At 36.6% G+C, this 22,737-nt stretch overlaps 1 protein-coding gene across 9 annotated transcripts in view; it reads left to right on the top strand.

Moving 5' to 3' along the window:
- The window catches only part of COBL (cordon-bleu WH2 repeat protein), a 156,353-nt gene that overhangs the window by 43,348 nt on the left and 90,268 nt on the right, over positions 1-22,737 (top strand). For 3 of the 9 annotated variants that reach the window (XM_079300374.1, XM_079300370.1, XM_079300369.1), the window contains exons 3-7: positions 6,600-6,810; positions 7,503-7,731; positions 9,799-9,843; positions 12,137-12,231; positions 15,531-15,614. In XM_079300374.1, the coding sequence (XP_079156500.1) occupies positions 6,600-6,810; positions 7,503-7,731; positions 9,799-9,843; positions 12,137-12,231; positions 15,531-15,614 (664 nt within the window). The remainder of the gene's footprint in view (positions 1-6,599; positions 6,811-7,502; positions 7,732-9,798; positions 9,844-12,136; positions 12,232-15,530; positions 15,615-22,737) is intronic. The other 6 variants (XM_079300377.1, XM_079300373.1, XM_079300376.1 and 3 more) reach the window with 3 other exon arrangements.

Raw genomic sequence — 22,737 nt, 5'->3', positions numbered from 1 at the left:
AATCTGCATTAAGCATTCTAAGCAACCCAAATGTTCTCTTTGTTGTCTGTGAAGGTGCTCGTTTCTCTCCAAGGTCTGCATGACAGGTCTAGGCCTCTGAGTTAGGTTGCAATTAAATTCTTGCTTGCATTAATGTGCTAATCTGCACATCTCTGGTGCCTAACCTAGGCAGTGGCAGTTCTCCCTCAGTGCTACCTTGAAGTCTTGGAGTAGAGAAGTTGGTGACATTGGTAGCCAGCTGTGGGATGTGGAAAATGAAAGAAAATGAGAAAGGGAAATTAATAATCCTAACAAACTATGAAATAAGGAATGCATATTCTGTAATAAACTCTGTATCAGTTGGCATCAGTTTGTGAACAGACCTCACATTCTTTCTAATCACTGTAAGATGCAGTTTTCTGTACGTTAGCCCTGGTTAGGTGCATGGAAGAATGAAAAATAATAGTGTCAAGATTATCTGAAACTTTTAGGAGGTGAACTTTCCTAAATCTCCAGATTTGGGTGCAAGCTCAGTTTTTTTCAAATTTTGTATTGTTTTGATATTGTGAACTAAACATCTATGAAATGCAATGATACTCAGGTGTAAACATTAAATGATGAAGTTACTGGATTTTAAAAAATGTGGGGGATTTTGTTTGGTTTTTTGGGTTTTTGGTTTTTTTGGGTTTTTTTTATTTTATTTTTTAGTTTGAGGCAAATGTTAGAGCCACTGGGGGTAATGAATTATTTTCCCTGTTCACTCTTTTTATCTGTGATGCTATCCTGGAAGGATATTTCAGAAAAATCTGCTGATGTTTATACTGCTATAAATCTTCAGCATTTTTCTTGCCATCATTAAAACTGTATTCTGCAAAATCTCCTTTTGGCTACCCTGGGGAAATAGGTTTTCTGTTTCAAAAAAATTTGCAAGTCTTTGCCCTGGGCATATTCATAATGAAAAATGATTCTGTAATTTCAGGAAAGCAGTTCACAGAACAATGAACTGCACTAGATTATATTTGAAAATATAAATACTGTAGTTAATTAGTATCACTTAAGATTATTACAAATTAACTAAAAGTAAAAATTATGTCTTTTCATTTGTTCATTGTATGTAAGCAAAGTATTGTTCATTGTATGTAATGTTGTAAGTTCCTATAAATACCAGCAAAAAGGCAGAAAATTCTTATTATATTTTCTTGAAAGACACTTTAAGGAAAAAGATGTGTGGTACTTAAAGATATTTTATTGGAATCTGGAACCTTGAAATTGTTTTATTTATAAAAGTTAACTCAAGCCCACAGTCTCTCTGATAGTTTATTGCTGTCTTGTAACACAAAATTTGTTTGAGAATTTGGAAATATGTAGTGCAGATGTTAGTACAAAGCTGAGTCCTTAGGGAGTGTGTGCAGCAATAGAATAGTATTAACAAACAGTTTTCTTTTTTGAAAGAATTGACCTCTGGGAGCCTTACATGTAAAACACGTATTCATGAAAAACTGTTAGCCTACTTCCCCTTGAAAAGGAGGGGAAACACTGTTCTGTGTTTGTATCTGTGTATGAGCATTAACTGATGTGCTGAAAGGACAGGTAAAGTTTAAATTTACACATTTTGTGCATGCAGATCTGTAGCAGTTCCACACAAACTGTTAGCAGGTCTGAGAGAGGTGATGGGTAGATACTTAGATGCAAAACAAGTGAAAAAGCTCCCAAGTTATCAATTTTCTGTTTGTGATTCTCGGAGGTGATACTTTCAGTGGGTAACCTGTAAATTAAGGGATCATGCATCTGTCTCTGTTCACACTGGGTGGCACTGAGGAGAACTTCTTGATTAACACAGACACAGACATTAAGCGTCAGCAGCTTGGAACTCATTAGTATTTGAAATGCATTGCAAAAAAATAAGGATGTTTGAAGCTAAGTGAGGTTTGGTTTGGAGCTGTCAACACCAAAATGAAGAAAAGTAAACTGGATAGTTGTTGCTCCTGCTGTTATCTTACATATTACACTAATTCTGTCATATAGATGATGTACAGAGGGCAGGATACTAGAAGAAATAATGAACTATCTGAAGCTGTAGTCCAATTCTGCAAATATTGGAGGACAGAGTTCAGTACAGAGTATCCATTATATGGAATATAAAGCTAATGTCATCGCAGAAAGAGTAATCTCACATATTCTCAGTGACTCTTTATTGTGGGCTTATAGCTCAATATACAGAACAGTGTCTCAGGAAAGACTGAAGGTGTGAAATCAGCCCAGGTTGGTAAAGCATTAAAGAGGTGTTTTAGAAGATAAACAGGGCACATGGCAAAAGAATTTAAATTAGTTTAACTAAATACTGAGTAAGAGTAAGGTCAAAACTACAGTAGTTCATTGTAGGCTAAGGGGGGAAAAAAAAGTTATACTAGAATTTATGTTGGAAGGGGCCATTGGAACACGCAGTCTCTAGGCAAGTTTGAATACTTCCATGGAGGAGGTTTCTGGATTTGTCTGCACCTCTTTTCCAGGGCTGGAACCACCTTTATGGAGGCTATATATTTACATGTACCTAAATGGAATTTCCTATTCAGCGCTTTTCTCTTGCTATTTGTCCTCACACTGTTCACTAGCAAGAAGAGTCTGTGTCTGTAACCATACTGTTCATACTTACAGACAGCAGCAAGGTCTCTCTTCACCTTTCTTGTCCTAAGGCTCAAAAAGCACAGTCCTCTGTCCCATCTTGTGTGTCATCCTGATGATCCTTCTGTGAACTTGCTCAGTTATGGAAAATAAGAGCAAAAATGTACAGGAGCAAGCTAAGAAAAGAAACAGAAAACATTTATGAGTGTCTTATTTATCACACTTCAACTTTTTCAGATAGATTGCTACTTAGTGTGTACACATTTCTACACATTTTTGTTTGTGTAGAAAAATTGTAATCTTTTAATGGAGTACCTACTGTACTTTGGAGCATGAGAAAATAATGACAATTTGAAAACCCTATTTTCTGGTTTAAATGCAAATAGTGAAAGAATTAGCAACTTCAGGTCATCCATCTGCTTTACACTATTATGTTTCTTTTCCAGTCAATTGCTACTGTAGATTCTTTATTGAGATTCGTATTTGTAGATTGACCTAAATAAAGAAAATTCGCCAGTCTGAGATTTTCTAATTTTTTTATTTTTTTATTTTTTTTAATCATGGAATTGCAGAATGGTTTGGTCCTTGGAAAGGACCTTAAAGACCATCTAGTTCCATGTGCCATGTGCCAGGGACTTTCTCAGATCCCCATCCAATCTGGTCCTTCATGCTTCCAAGGATGAGATATCCACAGTTTCCACATCCAAAGCTTCTCTGGACCAGTTCCTGTGCTTTGCTACCCTCAACTGAAGAATTTCTTCCTAATATCTAATCTAAACCTACTCTCAGTTTGAAGCTATTACCCCTTGTTCTATCACAACATGCTGTTGTGAAAAATCCCTCTCCAGGTTTCTTGTAGGCCTGTTTAGGTACTGGAAGGCATTTGTAACATGAAAGTAGAAGGTAAAAAGACAGTTGGTTTCATTTGATAGAATACAACTTTACCCTGCACGTTAATTTTTAGATGTACAATACTGTATTTTAAAATGTATTTCTGTGTGTTATCCAAGAGATGTCCAAAACATCTCAGTTGTTTTATACTTCCTAAAAACCATAGGCCTCTGCTGCATAGAACAACGGGAAACAAGCAGTCTGCTCAAACTTGATCAGAACTTCAGCACAATAAGTATTGCTGACAAAGTAGCTATTCTTTACTGTCCAGAATTTGCATTAATGTCAAACACCTTAGTAATAAAATATCAAAACAGAGCCAAAGTACTTTACTAAGAATAGAGTCTTAAGTTGTGTTCACTCTCCAGTTTTGTTTCTGTACTCTAGTATTTGCTTGTCAATCATTAACCTTTGGTGTCTATTGCATAGTGTATGGTCTCTCATCAAAAATTTCAGCAACATCTTACTAAAATGAAAAAATTAGGTGTTTCTTAGCTGAGTAGTTGGAAATGTAGGATGTATTTAACTTCATTTCAGCTTTACATTTAAGAATTGCCTTAATTTCAAAACAGAATATACTCTCTATCAGATATCCAAGTAGGTTAAAAGGAAGTGGAGATCTGTGTGGAACAAGATAGAAGCAAAGAAAGGATTGAGTCTTTGCATCTTCCAAGAGCCTTGTTCAACCCAAGGTTAGAAAGAAAAGTTGGTCTAGATTAGTGGAATACCATTGTCTTGCTGTGTTTTGTGACTCTCTTCTGTGTGTGCCTTGTACATGGAGTTACTTGAAATAAAACTCCCATTTAAAATGAAGCTGAATTGTATAATGGTTTTGAAGGATTTTTTTTCAAGTTGGTGCCATAGAAATCTGATGTAAGAATAACTTCATTGCAAGGATTTCCCAGCTCTCTTACTTTGCTTGAAACATAAGAATTTTGAACTTTGTGGAATTTGTCTCCTTTTCTCCTTTTTCTTTACACTTCAGAATTTTGTGAAAAATTTTCCCCAATTTTACATTTTTAAAGAGCATATTATTTGCTTCAAAGCTTTTTCAAAAGCTTCAGTTATGCTTTCAGTTGGTACAGAATGAAGGCTGGTGATGCTTTTCATGGACCAATTGTGCACTCTGAGCAGTATAGCACAGGTTGGGATGTTGCAGGCTTTCTTAAGTGTTATATTTAATTCATGCCTGTTCATAATTAGCAGTAAGGTGAAACCTCGTATTTGGCTGGATTTCTGAATTGTCCATTATCCACACAAATTTGTAAAAGTTGCATGATTGTCTGTAACTTATTTTCTCTGTTGGCTGGTGTGGGTTCTGGTCCTGTTATAGTTATGGTACTGTTGCTGCTGAATCAATTTTAGAATTTCATTGGTATGTGTGTGAAATCATGAACTGTCATTTTGTTGAACTATCCTCTCTTTACAAATTTGAATAAATTATCACAGTATTATGCTCTACAAAATTATATTACTATTCCACTTTAAATATAAATGTCATGCACATAGGACACCATGTATTGTGACTCTGCCAGGTTATTACTTTTCTCTGAAACAATAGTAAGAAGGCTGAGGGAAAGCAAGCACATGCAAATTTTAGTTTAAAAGAAATATGTCTGTAAACAGACAAGTTGAGATCTGTATCAGGAGAACTGATAAGCACTTTTAAAAAGTGTGCACTGCTACACAGTTTAATGAATATTCATGCAAATATTGGTGTAGGTGGGATTCTCCTGTAGTTTGGACTTGGTAGCTGTAAATGGCTGTTGGTTTGTGGTGTGTAGGATGTAAATTGAATATAGTTTTGAAACACAGATGTTTTCAACTTGGGGATTGTGTCAGAATGAGTCATCATGAAATGAGCTGGTACAGTTTTGATTTGGATGCTACACATTTGTATTTGTGCTCTCTCTGTTAGCAGTTGCTACTATGCACTCTGTTCTTAAGCCTCCTTAATATACATATTAGTGACATCTGTTTTCCTTATTTGGTCTTCAGTCATCATCAGATGATGACTGAACCATCAAACAGACTGATTTATGAAACCAAAACTTTTTAGAAAAATGACCAGTTTTAATAAACCTATTTTCTCTGTTTCTGTACAGAATTTTTGAGGGGAAGGCTGTGAAAATAAAAGAACCCTATGGTGGTAGAGGGGAATTTCTGGAGTGTGGGGGACCACTATTCATATCTGCTGTATTAGCAGAATCAAGCTCCTGTGAATATTGAATTCTTGACACAGAATGGAGTACCTCTGTGCAAAGGCACGAAATGAGAGGGACAGTTGCTGACTCTTCTAAAATCTCATGTTTTAAGAATCATACTGTATTAAAAGCTGCTGACAATGAAGACACTCAAAACCAGATGGTTTTGTACAGGGTTAATATCTTCACCAAAATAAATATGGACAGGATCTATTGTACTGGAAAACACTGCTGGTGTCAAATGGATGTGGAGAACTCGAAGTTGTAAACTGGAAAAATAAGCTTTATCTACCATTTCTTCCAGATTTAAGTACTCCATTTTGGATTATGTGATTGTTCAAATCTAGGTGGAGTTTACCAGACCGTGAATTCATAATGTATTCATATCTTGTTTTCATGTTAAAGAACAGGATTTGAACTGGACCATTTAATGTGTGGATTTAGTACATTATGACCCTCAGTTGGTCAGAACATGGTGCTGATAACACCAAAGTTGTGAGTTCAATCCCCATATGGGCCATTCACTTAAGAGTTGAACTTGTTGGATCGTTGTGAATCACTTCCAACTCAGAATATTCTGTGACCTGTGGTCTGGAAGAAAGTAAGATGCACTTTGTCTCCTCTTGGCTTTGTTAGTGCTGTGATTGGCACTGCTGTCTGCCTGATACTGAATAGTTAGTTCTGAGCTCATAAACAGACACTGGAGTGTGAATATATTTAATTCCTATTTTATCTGATCTGTTTAACATTTCAAAGCACTAGCACCATTCCCTCCCAAAGATGGTTAACTGTGGCACATCCACAGCTTGTCTTGTTGTCTTTTATCCCCCAATCTTAAAACTGAGGTAAATTTTCTGGTGATGTTTTTTTCTCATGCTAATGATGAATTCTTCTTCCTTGTAGTAAAGCTGTGATGGATGTATTGGTTGATTTATGCAGCCAGTACCACTTAAATCCATCCCAACATAGTCTTGAACTAAAGTCTTCGGGAACTCAACAAGTTCTGAGTTACAAGCCAAACACTTTGATAGGAGCACTGGATGTACAGACAGTACTTCTGAAAGAGAAGATTCCTGAAGAGAAGGTAAAGCGACCTCTGCCAAGGGTCCCTGAGGTCAGTACTCTGTAGGGCTAAAATGATGCCATGAAACATCATTGCATTCCTATGATTTCAATTCTTCCAATCTTTCAATCTTTAAACCAGATAGGAAAGACTTGGGATGGACTATAACCTGCTTTACTAGCTTAACTGTTTTGCATGTAGATTGGTAGAGGTTAGTCTAGACATTTAGACAAAATGTATGTTGCATATGGTTGGATAGATGGAAATCTGAAGTTTGGGGGAATTGTAAGGGTTGAAATGAGTGTTGTGGGGTTGTGTGAAGATAATGTTTTGGTGATATTTTGTGTACTGTCTTCACTGAAGATATGGGAGAAGGCTGATCATTAATAAATGTATTTCACAGTACAGTGAAGATTGAGAAGTGATCATTTTCCAAATGTTTGCTGAAATTTTTTGTTATTGTAATAATTATTTCTAATTGTACTCTCCCATCTTTCAGAGTGGGACTAGTAAACATTTACATTACATCTGCCTCTGATTTCTTTTCCTTCTTCTCATGTTCTTGTAAATGTCTCCCTAATGGAAAGGGAGGTCTGAGATTTTATTCTTTCAAACTATTTTTTGCAATGTAAGAAGTTTGCCTAGGAATAGGCAAGACAATATGGAAATCCCCAGTGCTTTTCTCATTGTAAAAGGACCTATCCATCACAGAAGGTAGACTGAGAGTTTGTTTGTTTCTGCAGAAATCTGTGAGGCTGGTAGTGAACTATCTGAAGACACAGAAGGCTGTGGTTCGAGTTAGTCCAGAGGTGCCTCTCCACAACATCATCCCAGCTATTTGTGAGAAGTGTGAAGTCAGTCAAGAGCACCTTGTTCTTCTGCGGGATGGCATAACTGGGGAAGAGCTGGAGCTTACCAAGTCCTTGGAGGAGCTAGGGATAAAGGAGTTGTACGCCTGGGACAGAAAAAAAGGTGAGCCAAGACTGAAAAGCAGTCACTGCAGGGTTATGTGATGTGACAGCAATATTATGGGCAATTAAAAGCATTTGTGCTGCCGTTCCTTTGTGGTCGGCTGAAGCAGCAGAGTGAGATCTCGGTCTGGAGAGCAGCAGGGATTTGTTCAGTGAGCTGTGCCCAGAGCAGCAGCCAGGTCAGCAATGTGTCCAGCCGTCCTTGGCTGCTCTTGGGCCTTGTGCCAGGCTGGGCTGGACTCTGGCAGGGTGCAGGTTGGCCTGGGGCAGGGCAGAAGGAGGAGCTTTGCTATATCCCAGAGCTGCTGTCGGTAGAGGTGAGCTTAATACAGGGGCCCTTATCCAGGCAGAGTCTGTCACCTACCTGTGCTGTGGGTTGGAGAGAAGGAAAGAAGAGACATGCCATAGTCATGGCAGCTCTGAGAGCTGAGAGGCAGAGGCAACAGACCAGGGCTTATGAGAAACACACTGGACAGGATCAGAGACGGTTTCTCCAAAGAGCAAAGAAGTGAAGCTCCTCTTAGTGAAGAGGAGCTAAGAGGTATTTTTATTTAAAATTTTATTCTCGTGCTTACCTATCCTCGCTTTCTGTTCTCATAGACAAAATTGTGGTAGCAGCTTCTTGGACTTGGGTTTTATCAGCCTGATTATGTATTCAGTCTGTGATGTGCTTTAAAATATACCTGCTTTAAAAATACACATTGGCAAGCACTACTTCCTTTGAGGTCAGAAAGTGATATTCATTAAAATTGTCTTCTGCAGTTTTTCTTAATTGCTATCACTTCCAATACAATAAATGTCCTTATTTATTGTTTAGATAATGTCATTCTTGTAGGTGCTGAGCTGTAGGCTTATTTTTTATTTATAAAATTATTTATTTATGTTGACATTCTGTCTCTTCTTTCCAACTCTTTGATAAGTGACAGTTCCACCTCTGTGAGAGTCAAATTTCAGTGAGTTTAGACTTCTAAGTAAACTAAATATCTCCTTTTCTTTTGAATTGCTGGGATGTTCCAAAAAGAGACTGAAAACATGCCATAACTCAATTGCATGTTTGTTTTTTTCAAGACATGTTTACTGTAATTAAGCTAACCATTTTGGAGCAGCATATTGAACATGGAGTGTATTCAACAGGATTCATTTCATGAACATACTTCAGGGACAACTTAGAGAGTAATTATCATATGCCTTCTGTAAAGTCTTTCCTTTGTGTTGGTCCTTGAATTTAGTTGTAGCACATACAGTCAAAACCAAGACCTTACTACAGGGCTGGGATAATAGCAGCAAATTGTCACAGAATCACAGAATACATTCAGTTCAGAGGACCCACAAAGATCTACACACCATAGTGTGCTGCTTTCTACATCAGCTTTTTTTTATATTCTATTCTTTTTTAACCTTCCAGTATCCATTTCCTTTCATTATGATAAAATCCTCCTGATCCTGAGCGTAATTCAGGATCTTTTATGCCTTCCTCTTACTCTCCACCATGGTGTCTGAGAAAACCAGTAAATGCACATAAAATTTACAATAATTTTTGCTGTATTTCAGCAAATTCTTCTTCAGTGTTCTCATTTGTAATCTCCAAGAGGAATAAACCTTTTGGTAGCAGTTGGTCTGTGACTTGTGCCCGGAGTATCTAGACTGTTTACTTAACAGAAAATAGATTTTTAAACACATTCCCACTAATGAGTAAAGCATCACAGGTGCTGAAAGCCATAGGCTGTGCTTGTAAGAGCAGATTCTAGAAAAACTCTTCACATTTCCCTTGTCTGAAACAGAAAACACCAAGAGCTGAAGGATTATTAAAAGAGAAGCTCTGCTGCCACCTGCTTACTTAATTCTATTTAGCAGTTGAAGCAGCTTCGTGAATGAATCAGGAATTAATAGAAATGCATCTAAACTGCCTCAGTAGCAGCTCTGTGTGTTGTCAGTCAATGTTTTTTTTTTTTTCTGTAATCTTTAGGAAAAAAGGTGCTTGGACTAATTAAAGAATATTATGCTTTACAGGGCTATATTAGAACTTTAATGTGTTTTCTCTTATCCTTTCATTGCCTGACTTTTCCAGTTCCTCCATCAAAAACTCAGTCTGAACCTTCTCTGAACTATAGAGGTACTGTACAATGCTGCTGAGGGGAAACTTCACTCTGTGTTTAACTTTTTCACTTCACTCTATGTTTAATGTGGGTTTGGTAGATAGATCTTTAAGAATGCCAAATAAAATGCCATAGAGAAACAAGCTATTTTTGATCTGTTTTGTCTTTCCAAAGTGTTGCTTACATGTCTTGTGCTTCTGCTAAGAACAAACATATTCTGTGCTTCTATCTCTTCAGTAATAGTCATTAAAATGCCAGCTAGTAACAAAAGCTGCTATTTAATTGTTTTGTGGTGTGGTGAATCTTTATAGATCCCAAGCCTGTTCAGTTTACCTAAATTATTAGGTAAATTTCAGAATTACTTACAATTTTGATGTCTGTGAAGTCTTACACTGCTTTCAATTCACATGCAGCAAAGCACTTTAATATCAAATGTATGCAAACACATTGAGTAACTGAATAGATAGTGACTTCTGAATTTTTACAGTCATTGGGGTTGGATTAGATTATATTAGTGCTTCTGCTTCAAGTCAAATAGAAAGTGTGTGTATTTAGTGTGTCCTTTTCCCTAATGAGTCTGTTTTAATACATTGCTTCAAATAATTATCCTCAAGAAAGGTATGGTTAATTTCTAATGAGCTTTAGTTCTTCACATTACTAGTACACACAACATAACAAAAGTAAAATTGATAAGGTTTTTAAATTTTTATGAAGAAAGTCCACCTCTAGTAGGTGACAGCCAATAAGTAAATCTTAGTTCATGGCCTATTGGCTTCACAAATGACAGCACTATTCCCCTAATCCTCTATCATTATTTGCTGTGGCTTCCTCTCACATGAAGATCAATACTAGATCAATATCTACTCAATTTATTGAAGAAAAAGTTATACAGATTAATAAAGACTTATTATTTTGATATTATATGCATTACTCCTGATTTATTTGGATTACACAATGTTCATTGACAGTGCTGATGATCAGCTGCTGCATTGGCCTTTCCACAGCATTGTTTATGTTTGAAGACTGTACAAGGAAAGGAATGATAATGCATATCTAGTCACAGGCCAGCCCAAGCAACAAACCAGCATAGGTAGTGCTTAGTATTTAAGAAAACATTAATTCATTACTGTATTTGTTTGCAGTGCAGTTGGAGCCTTTCTTAAGGATAGTTTCTCCCTGTTGTCCTTCGTGTTCACTGTATACATTTGACATCATCTGATACATGAGATTGTTTATATGCAAAAGTGATCTGTATGAAAATCACTTTGTATGTTATGTAAATAAGTTTACAAGGGTTCTGGGATGAGGTTTTTTTGGTAAAGTAAACCTTTCTTTTGTGTCAACAAGTAAATAATTTTGTATTTGAGTTAATTGTTATCAAGCAAATATTTACAAGAGAAAGTACTTTTTTTTGCTGTGAGCTAAACTTTTTGAATGCTAGTGGAATAATCTGATGTGTTTGGAATCAGGAGGAAAGATTTATAGCATTATGGAGAGTCCATTTTAAAGTGACTTTTTAAAATGAGAGGCTTCATGGTCCGTGTATTAAATGGGTAATGTTGTTTCCTGTAAGGCATGAGTGTGTCATTTTTCTCATCCATCTTGTGGATGGGAAGCTAAAGGGGGAAATCAAAGGGATACTAAATGGTGTGAGAACTCCCACAATTTCTTTAGCAGGTTCAAGGAAGATACGTATGAGCTCTTACAGCCTGAAATACCTATAGACTTTGCTCTTTTCCCACCTGAAGTAAAAGCACCAAGATAAGAAAGACTACCACAACCAGCTAGTTTAAATTCGAAGGAGAGCCTTGTTTCAAAGGGATGGTCTTTCTCCTCTTTATAGAGCTTTATCCAAATTACATGTTGAGAATCTCTTGTTTAAGTTCACAGTATTAAGTCAGACCAATGAATTGTTAAAGATACACACCCATACTCTTTTTTTTAAGTGTTTGGGGGTTTTTAGTATTATGGTACTCTATGAGATTTAAGTGATGCATCTAGCAAGCATTTCTGAAGTCATAAGCAATTTGATCATGTTTTGGCTTTTAATACAGGTTACTGGATTGTGAATTGAAAACCTAGTGTGCTTTATTAAATTATTCCATTTGTTTTCATTACAGTTTAGAATATACTCAGAACAAATGAAAATTTGATGACAAAGTGCAGGATCTGGTTGTTACTTAGATAATCAAATCCATAGCATCTTCAGCTCATAAAAATCCAGCATTAATCCAGGATGTTTTAAAGTATACTCATCTTGTGACTCTTTATTTCAAAAATGTAGCAACTATTCCATTAAAATTGTTTCAGAACCGAATCGAAAGGCTTCAGTGAGCAGTGATGCAATAGAGAAAGAAAAGACAAGACTTTTGGGATTGTTTAATGCTGATAGAAGAAACAGCAAGGTAAGTGTTCAGCAGTGTACTGCTCACTAAAGAGATTTTATTTATTTCCAGGTCTGTTATGTCTGTGGGTGGTGGCATTTGTTTGGCTTGCCTTCCTTGTCCTTCCAGAGAGTAATCTGTTAACAGGGGCATAAACTATGTGTGATTAGTGCAACCTGATGGAGATATCACCTGCTTATTGAAGGAGGCAATCATGTTCACCATTTACTTTTTTTTAATTTATTTTTTTTAATGCTGTGAGTTCTGTAGGTGTTAAAAAAGGGCTGTAGTTTCAAGGAATCTGTGCCTGCTTATTAGTAGTGCTCACATTATAAAATGCATTTATGAAAGGACTGATGTAATACAGAACAATTTAATTATGAAGTAGATGTGTCTTATGACCTCTTCTGCGCATGGATGATAATCTCTTTTAAAGCATTTATACCTCTTGGAAGATCTGTGCAGTCATGCCATTGCCATCTCCAAGTCTGTAAAGCTGATGAATCAAGTATAGAAGAAATGACTTCCAATACTGAGCTGAAGGATCAGTGTCTGGGATACATGTTAGCCTTTTTTAACTTTGTTTGTATTCTCAAACTTAAAAATTTAAGAAAGAAATTTTGTATAAAATAATTCCCTTGAGATGCATTAATGAAGATTATTTCATTTATCACAGGAATAAAATACAGAAGAACTTTCTGAATTAAGAACATAGGAAAAATAGTGGGCTTTAAGCTTCATACTTTTTGCATTCTTTACTAAAATTATTAATGTTAAATGATTTTGGACGTAAAGTGTTTAATACTCTAGGAGGAAAGAGGGAATTTTCTTTTTTCTAGTGTAAACCCTCCAAGGCTTTTAGAGTAAAATTACAAAATGTGTACCTGATTAACTGGCAGAAAGAAACACTTGCTTGTTAATGGATTAGTATTTTACTTATCCAATTTTCTCAGTCAAAATTTTCAAAACTGTGAAGGCTTTTCAAAATCTCTAACAGTTGTCTGCCTTTTTGTTTGTGATCAAATTTCTGGTACTTTTGCTAGGGAATAGATTCCTTTATGGACATTGTGAATTACTATGTTGGAAAACCTTATTTCTGTCATAGATAGATACTAAACTATTCTTAATGTCTTATAAGGGGCACATGGGAACTATTTTATGAGATTAGAAGTCAGTCATTTTCAGAGTGTTTTTTCATAAAGTACAAGAAAATACTTCCTGTTTAGAAGCGAAAAAGCTATAACTGGAGCAATAAGACTATATCTGCTCAAAAGAATCAAGTAAACAAGGGAGCTCAGCCTCTAGAGCACGCTGTGGGACTGTAATTCCTCTGGAAGAACCAAACACATTACAGCATGCAGTTTCTGCATCATACTTTGTCCTTCCATTCCATTTTACTGAACTCAGGTGTGAAATCTGTGTTGCAGTTCGAGCTCCTGAAGCAGATAATTTTTAACTTTTAAAGTATTAATTCTTGTAATCTTAGCAAAAGTTGCTATGAAGCATCCTAATTCAGTGAATACTGCAGTGGGTTGGAAATGTGTTCAAAGATTGCAAGCTCCTCTCTTTGTTTTCTGTTCTCGTTCTCTTATATGTTGATCAAAGCAAAGCAGGTGATACCCCGAGCTTTTTAAAATACAAATTTAAAAAAATGCTTAAGATATTGAGGTTGAATTAAATTCAAAATAGTATTTGACTGGGGAAAAAATAGGAACTAACAAGTATGAGAAACAGCTTTTAAACCTGAGGAAAATGTCTGAGTCTTTTTTGCTGAGAGTTCTGATAAGCTAATTGATTTTCCTTGGTCATTTCTATATTGGACACTTACTCTAGGAAAAGAAGCCAAAACAGTCATTTTGTTCAGTCAAGCAAAGAAGGCACTATTGTCTTCACAAACCTATGGGAATTTAAAAGGCAATTGATGGAAGAATTACTGAAAACTGAAGAATAGCACAGTACACAGGAGCAAGCAGGTGTTAACTAGGCATAATATATCTGACTTGCTATTGTGAAAGCTTTGTAACCAATACAGGAGTGAAACTGCTGAGCAGACTTAGGAGGATGAGGCCAAATTAATAAAGTTCTTTTAATAAAGGATTTGGTAGGTTTATGAAGGGATTAGAGGATGGGATTCCTTGTGATTTCAGGGAACTGGAATCAAAACCCCAGGCTGCCTAAATTCTGCTCTCTATGGCTTTTTTTTACATTTTTACTCCCCCACATGGCTTAAGTTGGTTCTGTATATTTTTTGTTGCTTCGTTTGTCTGCATTATTTGCAGTGGTGAGGTGTGTGTCTATGTGGTCATGCATAGTGTCTATTTTAGAACCATTTGATAGGAAGAATTATTCAAAATCCTGAACGGTAGTAGGAGTACAAACTTGCAGGCATTTGCAAGGGGAAGGCAATTTCTTTTGCAAGGGAAGAAGAGTGTTAGCCTGTGTTGCAAGCTGTCCTGGATCAGATGTCACTGCACACTACAGGCCTGTGCTCAGATTTCCATGCCCATGCTCATGCTTTCTTTCTCAGCTGGCTCACTGAGAGCAGTAATTGTGGCATGACAATACACCAGATCCAACTTTTCTAAAAAAACCCCTTCTGTTATATTGAAAACACTGTGACATAGAATGAAAGCGAAGTCCTAGGATCGTGGCTGGTACAAATTTGTTAAAAGTATTTTTTTGGTTAACTTTGTGCTGGCAGGCTTAATGCCAGATCAGGTATCATCTTGTTCTCTCCATTCTAATTTTATGCTGGATCAGTTACCCTCTGTTCTCCTGCAGCTGGCATAAAAAACGTAAAGGTGGCATGAACTTCATTTCTTTTTGATGTTAAATGTAGTCTTTTGCCTGAGGCTAAATCCAGATCAAATTGGCACTGCTCCACTCCCAGTGGAGCAGAGGTGCTATGCAGACAATCCTGGGATCTAGGCTTAAGTAAGGTATGTGCTAGCACACAGAAACAGTTCCTTCATGGAGAAATGGCAAAGAAGGAGCTCTCTGCTTGTTCCACTGTGTCTGTGCATACAGCAGAGACCAGCAGTCTGGTCCCTGATGTTACAGGAATTAGTTACTCTCTATTTTTATCCTTACCTAAGAATTTTGTCTCTGTATTCTCAAATCTTTTTGCTCTTGGCTTTCTTAGCTCCTTGCTTACATCAGAGAATTTTGCAGACTACTTCAGAGTTTCTCAGCGATCAGGTCCAGCACTGCTGAAACAGTTTGTCTTGGTTCCATGATGGGGTTTGGTATTTTTCTCTGGCATGTTTTTGCAGTTTTGTTTCCTTTGCTGCTGCTATGTAGGACACTTGTTTGTATTGCAGACAGAAGAGTACTTGAGGATGAACAGAGATTGGGGTGAGGAGGATGTTTTTAGTTCTGCATCTACAAGTGAAGGAAGCTTGGATGTAAGTACTAACACAGCTTGTAGATGCTATTGCATTCTTATTAGATCCTGCAGTTTGGTTTAACCAGAAACCCCTGCTGTTCCTGATGCTTAGCCAAGTAGAAATAGAAATAGCTTATGCTTTAGCAAGCTTTGTTTTGTGAGTGCACAGTTTGCATATCTTCATGGAGTTAAAGTGTGATGCATTGTCTTCAAATAAAACTTGCTAGCTTCACTATGAATAAAGTTTCTTTAAATGTTAAATTCTAAGCAGTTGTGAGAAAGAAGAACATAGGTGTTGTGACATGCAGTGACAGTCCTGCATGATGCAAGAGAGTGTTTGCCTTACTAATGCTATTTAAAGGGGGCTTTTCTTATAAAACCACACCTTTCCTTTTCATCCCTGTGTCTGACTTCTGTAGCATGGCAGCATTCTATTTGTTACATAAGGACCTTGGGGGTAAAGAATAAACACTAGAAAAAACAGATAGGATTTTTGTTCAGTACTCTGTAGGGTTTGGGATACTAAAATTCTGTGAACCACGTTTAGAAACGTTTTAAGTGACAGAGCCTACCAATTTATGAGGAACTAAATGAGAAGGTATCAGATTAGGAAGTGTGAATCCTAAATATTTTCTAAGACAGTTCTGGTGGTATAGTAATTAGAACTAATGGCACATCTTTTTATTACTTTTTAAAATTACTTGGCTTTTTTTCATATTTTCAAAACCTAGAGAAGACTGATGATGTGATAGAAGTTTGAAATGCAAGGTTCAGTCTGAATGCTCCTTTTGTAAGCAGATCTTTGGAAAAGGAATGTGGATCTGCAAAATATAGAACTCACTAGCCATGAAAAAGGGTGACAGAAAATTGTGGAAAAAGAGAAAGGAGTAAGAGAGCAAATCCCAGATGAAAAGAGTAATATAAAAGTTCAAAAGGAGAAATAGATAGAAAATTCATTGGCTGGAAATTATAAAAACAGCAAACTTTGCAAATCTGTAAAGATTTCATAATAAAAGATTATTGAAATGGAAAAGCTGCAACAATTTTTTGTGATATTAAAAATTTGGGTAAAACTATAAAGATTAATATATTAATAGATGTTTCTTACTAAAAGAAAGTCCTAGAAGCAGGCGATCTTGTGTAATTGAAACAGACTAAGTAAAAGCTCAGAAAAATCATTTGTGAAAATAAAATAATTTTTTATTCATTGCCATTAAAAATTAATCTCAATATCTTGATACCCAAGTACTAGAAAAGAATAAGGACAAAGATTAGGATTTACATGTAACAATATGATGGTAAAGATACGTGGTGCTTTCCCCAGAAGAGAGACATCACTTTATTTTTCTAGGGAATTTTATAGGGCAAATTGAAAATTAATTTTTTTCCTCTGCCCTAGTGGCATTGATGGAAAAGGTTTTCAAAACCATTTTGAACATGTAAATGTCTTCTAAAGGTGCCAGTTTATCAGGAGGAATAAGGCTTTTTCAGAGGTAAAAATGTTTTCTTTTTATTCAGTTAAATGAGCATGTCAGGGATTTAACTTTTTCCAACTTTCTTCTTAAGAGGAGCTAATCTTGAAGAATAATGTAGCTCTTGTTCACTATTTATGTCTTTCATTTGTGGTTTGACACCTATATTTGTATGAGCACCAATCCTGAGCTAAGACATGAACTCATAAAGAAATGTGTTGACCTTGTTGCATTTAATTTGGTAGTATTCTGTTCAAGCTTGTAGAAGGTGTATTAAAAAAGTCTGACAGATTCACTCAGTGTCACAGAGGGCCTCTCTTTTCAAGAGGCTAGATGGACTTCAAGAAAAAGTTCAGCAATTGTGATGCCTTAGGTGGAAAATTCAAAAATGTTGCAACCTTGGCAAAGATAGTTGGCATAGATAACTTGTGTTAAAATAAAATTTAAATGGAAACACCAGCAAAAGCTCTTCATAATTTTAAAGGTTCAGCTTAGCATTTCCTTATGAACTAGATTTGAGACCCTCAATAATTCTGAGTAATTTGTTATTCTGCTTGTTCAAGAGATGCCTCATTTACTTCAGTGGGACTCACTATTCTAAGTGGCATCTTACATGGCCATATATGTGAAATGTATTTAGAGACCGTTATATAGAAGTTTCATTGCTGAGATAGGGCTGTTGGCAAAATGTCATACAGTAGAGGCTTCCTCTTGTGTCTGCTTTCTAGTACTGTTTTGGGTCATGTGAAAGTGTTTTGGTTATGCTGTGTGGGAACCAAAGGCAGTTGCAGTTTTGTTTCTGAAATAAAATTATCTTGCCATTGCTTTTGGTACAGTACCAGGAGTTAGACTGACTGGATTGAGAAAATTTTCTTGCCTATAAAAAAATCGTTAACTCGTGAAGTACTACCAAGGTAAAGGCATGAACTTTCATATTCTTAGTTTAAATCCTTTTCTCACTATAACATGGTGGGGATATGTACTGTGAATTGTAGAAAATGTAGTGATTCTGTTCTGGGTATTGATTTGGAGTTGGTTTATTTCTTTGTTAAAGTGGATATGAAGTAATGGAATACAAGTGTGAGAAATAAGAGACCCTTAGGTGTTTATTCAAGCACAAGTTATAGTCACTTTTTAACCACCAAACCATTCTCACTACCATTTTTATCTAATTATTATTGGAATTATTAATGACTCTAAAAATGCTTTGAGTTGTTAATGAAGAAGCAGATTTTCAAAGACAAGATGGCAAAGTCAACACTTATGCTTGAGGTGAAAGGACACTTTTCCACAGTAACAGCAAAAATAAGGCAAAAGTAATTTGTTAACATCTTAGAGAGAGAGTGTAGAAATGCAAGAAAAGACTTCTCCATGAAAATCCTCGAAGTGCAGCAGTTCATTCCACCTCACAGCAGTAAAAGATACAAAATCCAGCAGTGTATTGTAAATGAGGCATAAATCCTTTCCCTGAATCTGGGAAGAAAATCAAATCTGTTTCATGCTAAGCAGATGAGTTTTATATCCAGGTTAATTTTTCACAAAACAAATGCTATTGAAATACACTGCATACAGGTAAAGCAGTTGGAAGTTGCAGCACAGTTAGCTGTATGCAGCTTTTCTCTGTCAAAGGCAGACTGTCAGAGCTGGAGTCCAAAACAGCTGGAAAAAACAGGGGAACTTGAGTCCTCTCTGCCGCTTGGTGTCACTGTCCTCATATAAACAGTTGATCAAGATAAAGCACAGTATTGGAACACAGTACTAAAATTAGCTGGTTTTATTTTTGGGCCTTCGTGTTTTCATAAATCAAGAGTAAAAAAACACATCTCAAGTGCTGAATGATGTGTAGCTCTGATGTGGACTTTGTTTATGTAATATATCAGCTTGGGAACAAATATTTAGAAGTACAGCCAGGAACACTTATCAGAGGTTTTGAAACTTCAGCACAAAGTCTTATCTCACAAGGTTTCTCTAGTTCAAACATGGCTGCAGCAGTGCAATGTTGGAGGAATCTTCATCAGCACCACTTTAAAAATACTAAGTCTTCAGTGTATGTCAGAATGTAATTTTTGCCCATAACTATCTGTTTATTAAATGAAGCAAATAGTCCAGTAGTTCTCTGCTTGGTGAGTCTCTCATTATATTATTATATATGCTCACATGCAAAACTACAAGAGGAAAAGAAGCACATAGTTTGAAATACCAGTTATCAGATATTTTCAGGATATGTGTGAGGGATTTTGGTTTTGGTTTTATTTCATAAAACAAATGTACCTGAATAATTGCAAGATTGTTCTCCAGAAGAAAAGTTCTGTGCCAATATTTGATAAAAGTCATCAAGAACTTTGCTGCATTAATAATCCTGCCAATCACTTCTTAAGTTGCAGCAACAACTCTTTTCAATATAAAGACTTTAAAAACATATATGGTTTACCTTTTCAGAGTTTTGTTATTCTAGCTGTAACTTCTGTGTTCTATTTGATGGCAAGAGTCACACCATTCATGATACACTTTCTCAGTTCGGAATGGGGGGAAAGAAGAATCAGGTACAGTTAGATAAATGTAATATCTCTTCAGCCATGTCAGGTCCCAGGTGATCAGGTAATATCTTTTCCTGTCAAGGATTTCATGTCACATAGGCAGGTGCTGTTCAGGGCAATAGGAATGAGAAGTTAACAGCCATTCACCATTAGTATTTCCTTGTGTTTGTCAGTCACGTGTGTTTTACATTCCTAGTTTCATGTTCTTCCTTCTTGGTCTCCTGACAATACTTAGATTGTGTTTATTTGTTATTAGCAGGGACAAGTACTGGGATAGTTATGTTGAATTCTGTAGAGTTAAAGCTATCTATCTATGCACTGTCCAGGATGTAGGTTGTGATCTGGCCTTGAAACAATATTTCCTAGTGTGATTCTTTTTTTTTTTTTTTGCAAAATATGAAACTCAACAAACTTGAGTATGGAAATACTGCAGCAGACAGGTCTGTCTGCCCTAGTCTTTCATTAAAGGGTGCCTGTAAGCCAGTAGTTAGATGACAATAGGGAAGATACAGTCATAAATATTTTCATTTATGCAGCCATGATTAGAAGAAAAAGAGATCTAATAAATACCATATATCTCAGCACAATGTTCACCATCACAGTAGAGTTAGTTTTATTTTGATAGTCTGTGATACATTGTGGAAAAAAGAATCATTACTGTTAACTTGCCTTGGTAAAACAAAAGGTTTGCCCAAGGTGTAAGCTAGCTTTGAGAGAATTTCAGTAAGTAGTAAAGATGCCAATGACCAACTTTATTTTTCCTTATCAGGAAGAAATATGCCTTATATATAGCAATAGAAATGAAACTTGGATACAAGAGGGAGAAAAAATTGTCTGCATGGAAATTTCACAGGGGAGCATGCTATTAAAATGACTGTGAAATTCTTATCATCCCCTAATCCTCAAACCTCCAAAAATGTCTAGATAATGAGCTACATGTACTTTATTCTGTCTCAGAGCAGAGTTACAGATTAAGCAGACCATGGAGGTGTCTTTCAGCCAGACTATCGCTGCTGGAGAGATGCAGCTGTACCCACCTCCTTTTGTGCTGTGTGCTTACAGGATATTAACTGTCTGCTCATGTGAATCATAGATGGTTTTGCATATTATGGTATCTTTAGATTTTCCTTACAGTATGTGATAGCAGAAGGCAAGAGCTTGAAACAGTGGCTGCCTGCCACCACCAGACTTCAAGTTTTTGTTCCACAATGTGGTGTTACTAGACCTCTTCAAAGAAAAGGTCCTTGGAGTTAGTGCAAAAAAAAATCATCTCAGAACCAGCTGAACTACTCTGGCTAAAAAAAAAAAAAAAAAAAAAAAATAGCCCGAGGCAGGCACCTGGAATGGAAAGTCTCAGCATCCATGGTTAAGGCACGGTGAAGTTACAAGCTATTAAAAACAGTATCTGGTGAAGAGACATGTCGGCTGACCCCTGTTCTGTCTGTGCTGCTTAGCTTGTACTTGCCAACTTCATGCATTCAAAAATCACTTGTCAGCTCTTGCCCTCACCACACAAAAGTGGCTTAAGATCATGAGATTTGAAAAGAAATCATTAAGGGTGGACTCCCTCCACTTTACTTCTGAGTGTTATGTTTGTAGAAGTTGCATTTAAGCTTCTGTTTTTAGCTTCCTTTTTGTGACCATGAATGTTTGTTTGGTTTTTGGTTTTGTTTTTGTTTTGGGGTTTTTTTGTTGGGTTTTTTTTAATATTATCAGGTAGTCAGTGGTTACCAGAACCTATATCTTTATTTAGAACTGTGTGGTTCAGAGTTAAATCATCACAACTCATGGAATTCATGTTGCTGCTTTTAAAAAAGATAGCTCGTAATCTTCAGTTCCTGAAGTGGTTTTAGCAGGGCATTTTGAAGGAAATATTGTCAAGAAATGTTCTGCAAAGAGCACAGAGAAATGGATTAAGTCAAATCAAAAGGGCTTGAGTAGGGTCATATGTACAAAAGGAATTGGGTACAACTATGTTTGGCAGTGCCTGTTTTAAATACCTGGCAGTGTGGGTGTCTGGACTCTGAATCTAAGCAGCAGAGAGCCAGATTTCCCAAGTTTTGAATCCACTGAAATCTTCACAGCAGGAGTTGCTTGTTAAACTCTGCCCATCTGTGTCTATTACTTGCCTCTGCTCAAGATTCAAATCTCAAATCAGCTGTTAGATTCAGATATTTAAACCTTTTACTCTCGAGCATTGCCACCTACTACTGTTATCCAAAATGTGAGTGACCTAAGTTCTCTTTTTTGCCTTTTGAGATATCAGCATCAGAGAATTATTTCCTCCTTTGCAAAAAAAGCACAAAAAAAACCAAACAAAAAAACCCAAAAAAACCCCAAACAAGCAACCCCCCCCCCCACCGCTTCAAAAAAAAAAACAAAAAAACAAAAAAACAAAATACTTACTGGGCTGGAGACTGCTTGGAACAAAGCTGTGAGGTATTCTTGATGTGGGAAGCACTCTTTTGTAAAAATACCCAAATATTCAGTGACTCAGAGAGCAAGAGCATGCTTAACTATCCAGACCAGTAATGAACTAACTTAAGTGCGGTGGCAGCTCTGGGTTCCAGTGCCAGCGCCAGAGATGTTTTTCTGCGTTTTATGCTAAGCAGATGTTACATCCAGCAAGTAAGTAGTCACTAAAGCTAGAACTGGAGGAGCCAAATGGCTTCCTGCCCAGATGAGTGCCCTAATCTCAGTCTCTTTTTAGCTAAACTCATGTTCATGTCCTTGAACAGAGACTAGTCTTGCTCTTCTCACAAGAGGGGAAAGTTTGTTATTTCTCAACTTGACAGTGCTTTTGGACCTGAATTTAACATACTCTTACTGAATCATCAGACTTGGGGCAGAGGTTTGGACAGAACAGAAGGTTATAGTATATAATATATATATATAATACATGGTTTTCAGGCAGTTGCATTTTTGTGAAGCCCAGTTGCTTATTGGATCAGGCCCCTTGGCTGGCGAAGAAGGAGATTTGCAGGTTTTATGGATCCTGTTGGAATTTAGGCAGGAGGTTAGAAGCATAGCTTCTCCACAGTTTCTATGCTCAGCATGCCAGAAGCAGAATTCAAGCACCAAAATGGAAGTAAGCACATCGAGGGATATGTGTCAGGCTTATTGATGGGAAAGC

This window comes from Erithacus rubecula (assembly GCF_903797595.1).
Source record: "Erithacus rubecula genome assembly, chromosome: 3".
Classification (NCBI taxonomy): Eukaryota; Metazoa; Chordata; class Aves; order Passeriformes; family Muscicapidae; genus Erithacus; species Erithacus rubecula.
Note: the sequence above shows the minus strand (reverse complement) of the source record. Positions and strands in the feature narration are given on the sequence as shown.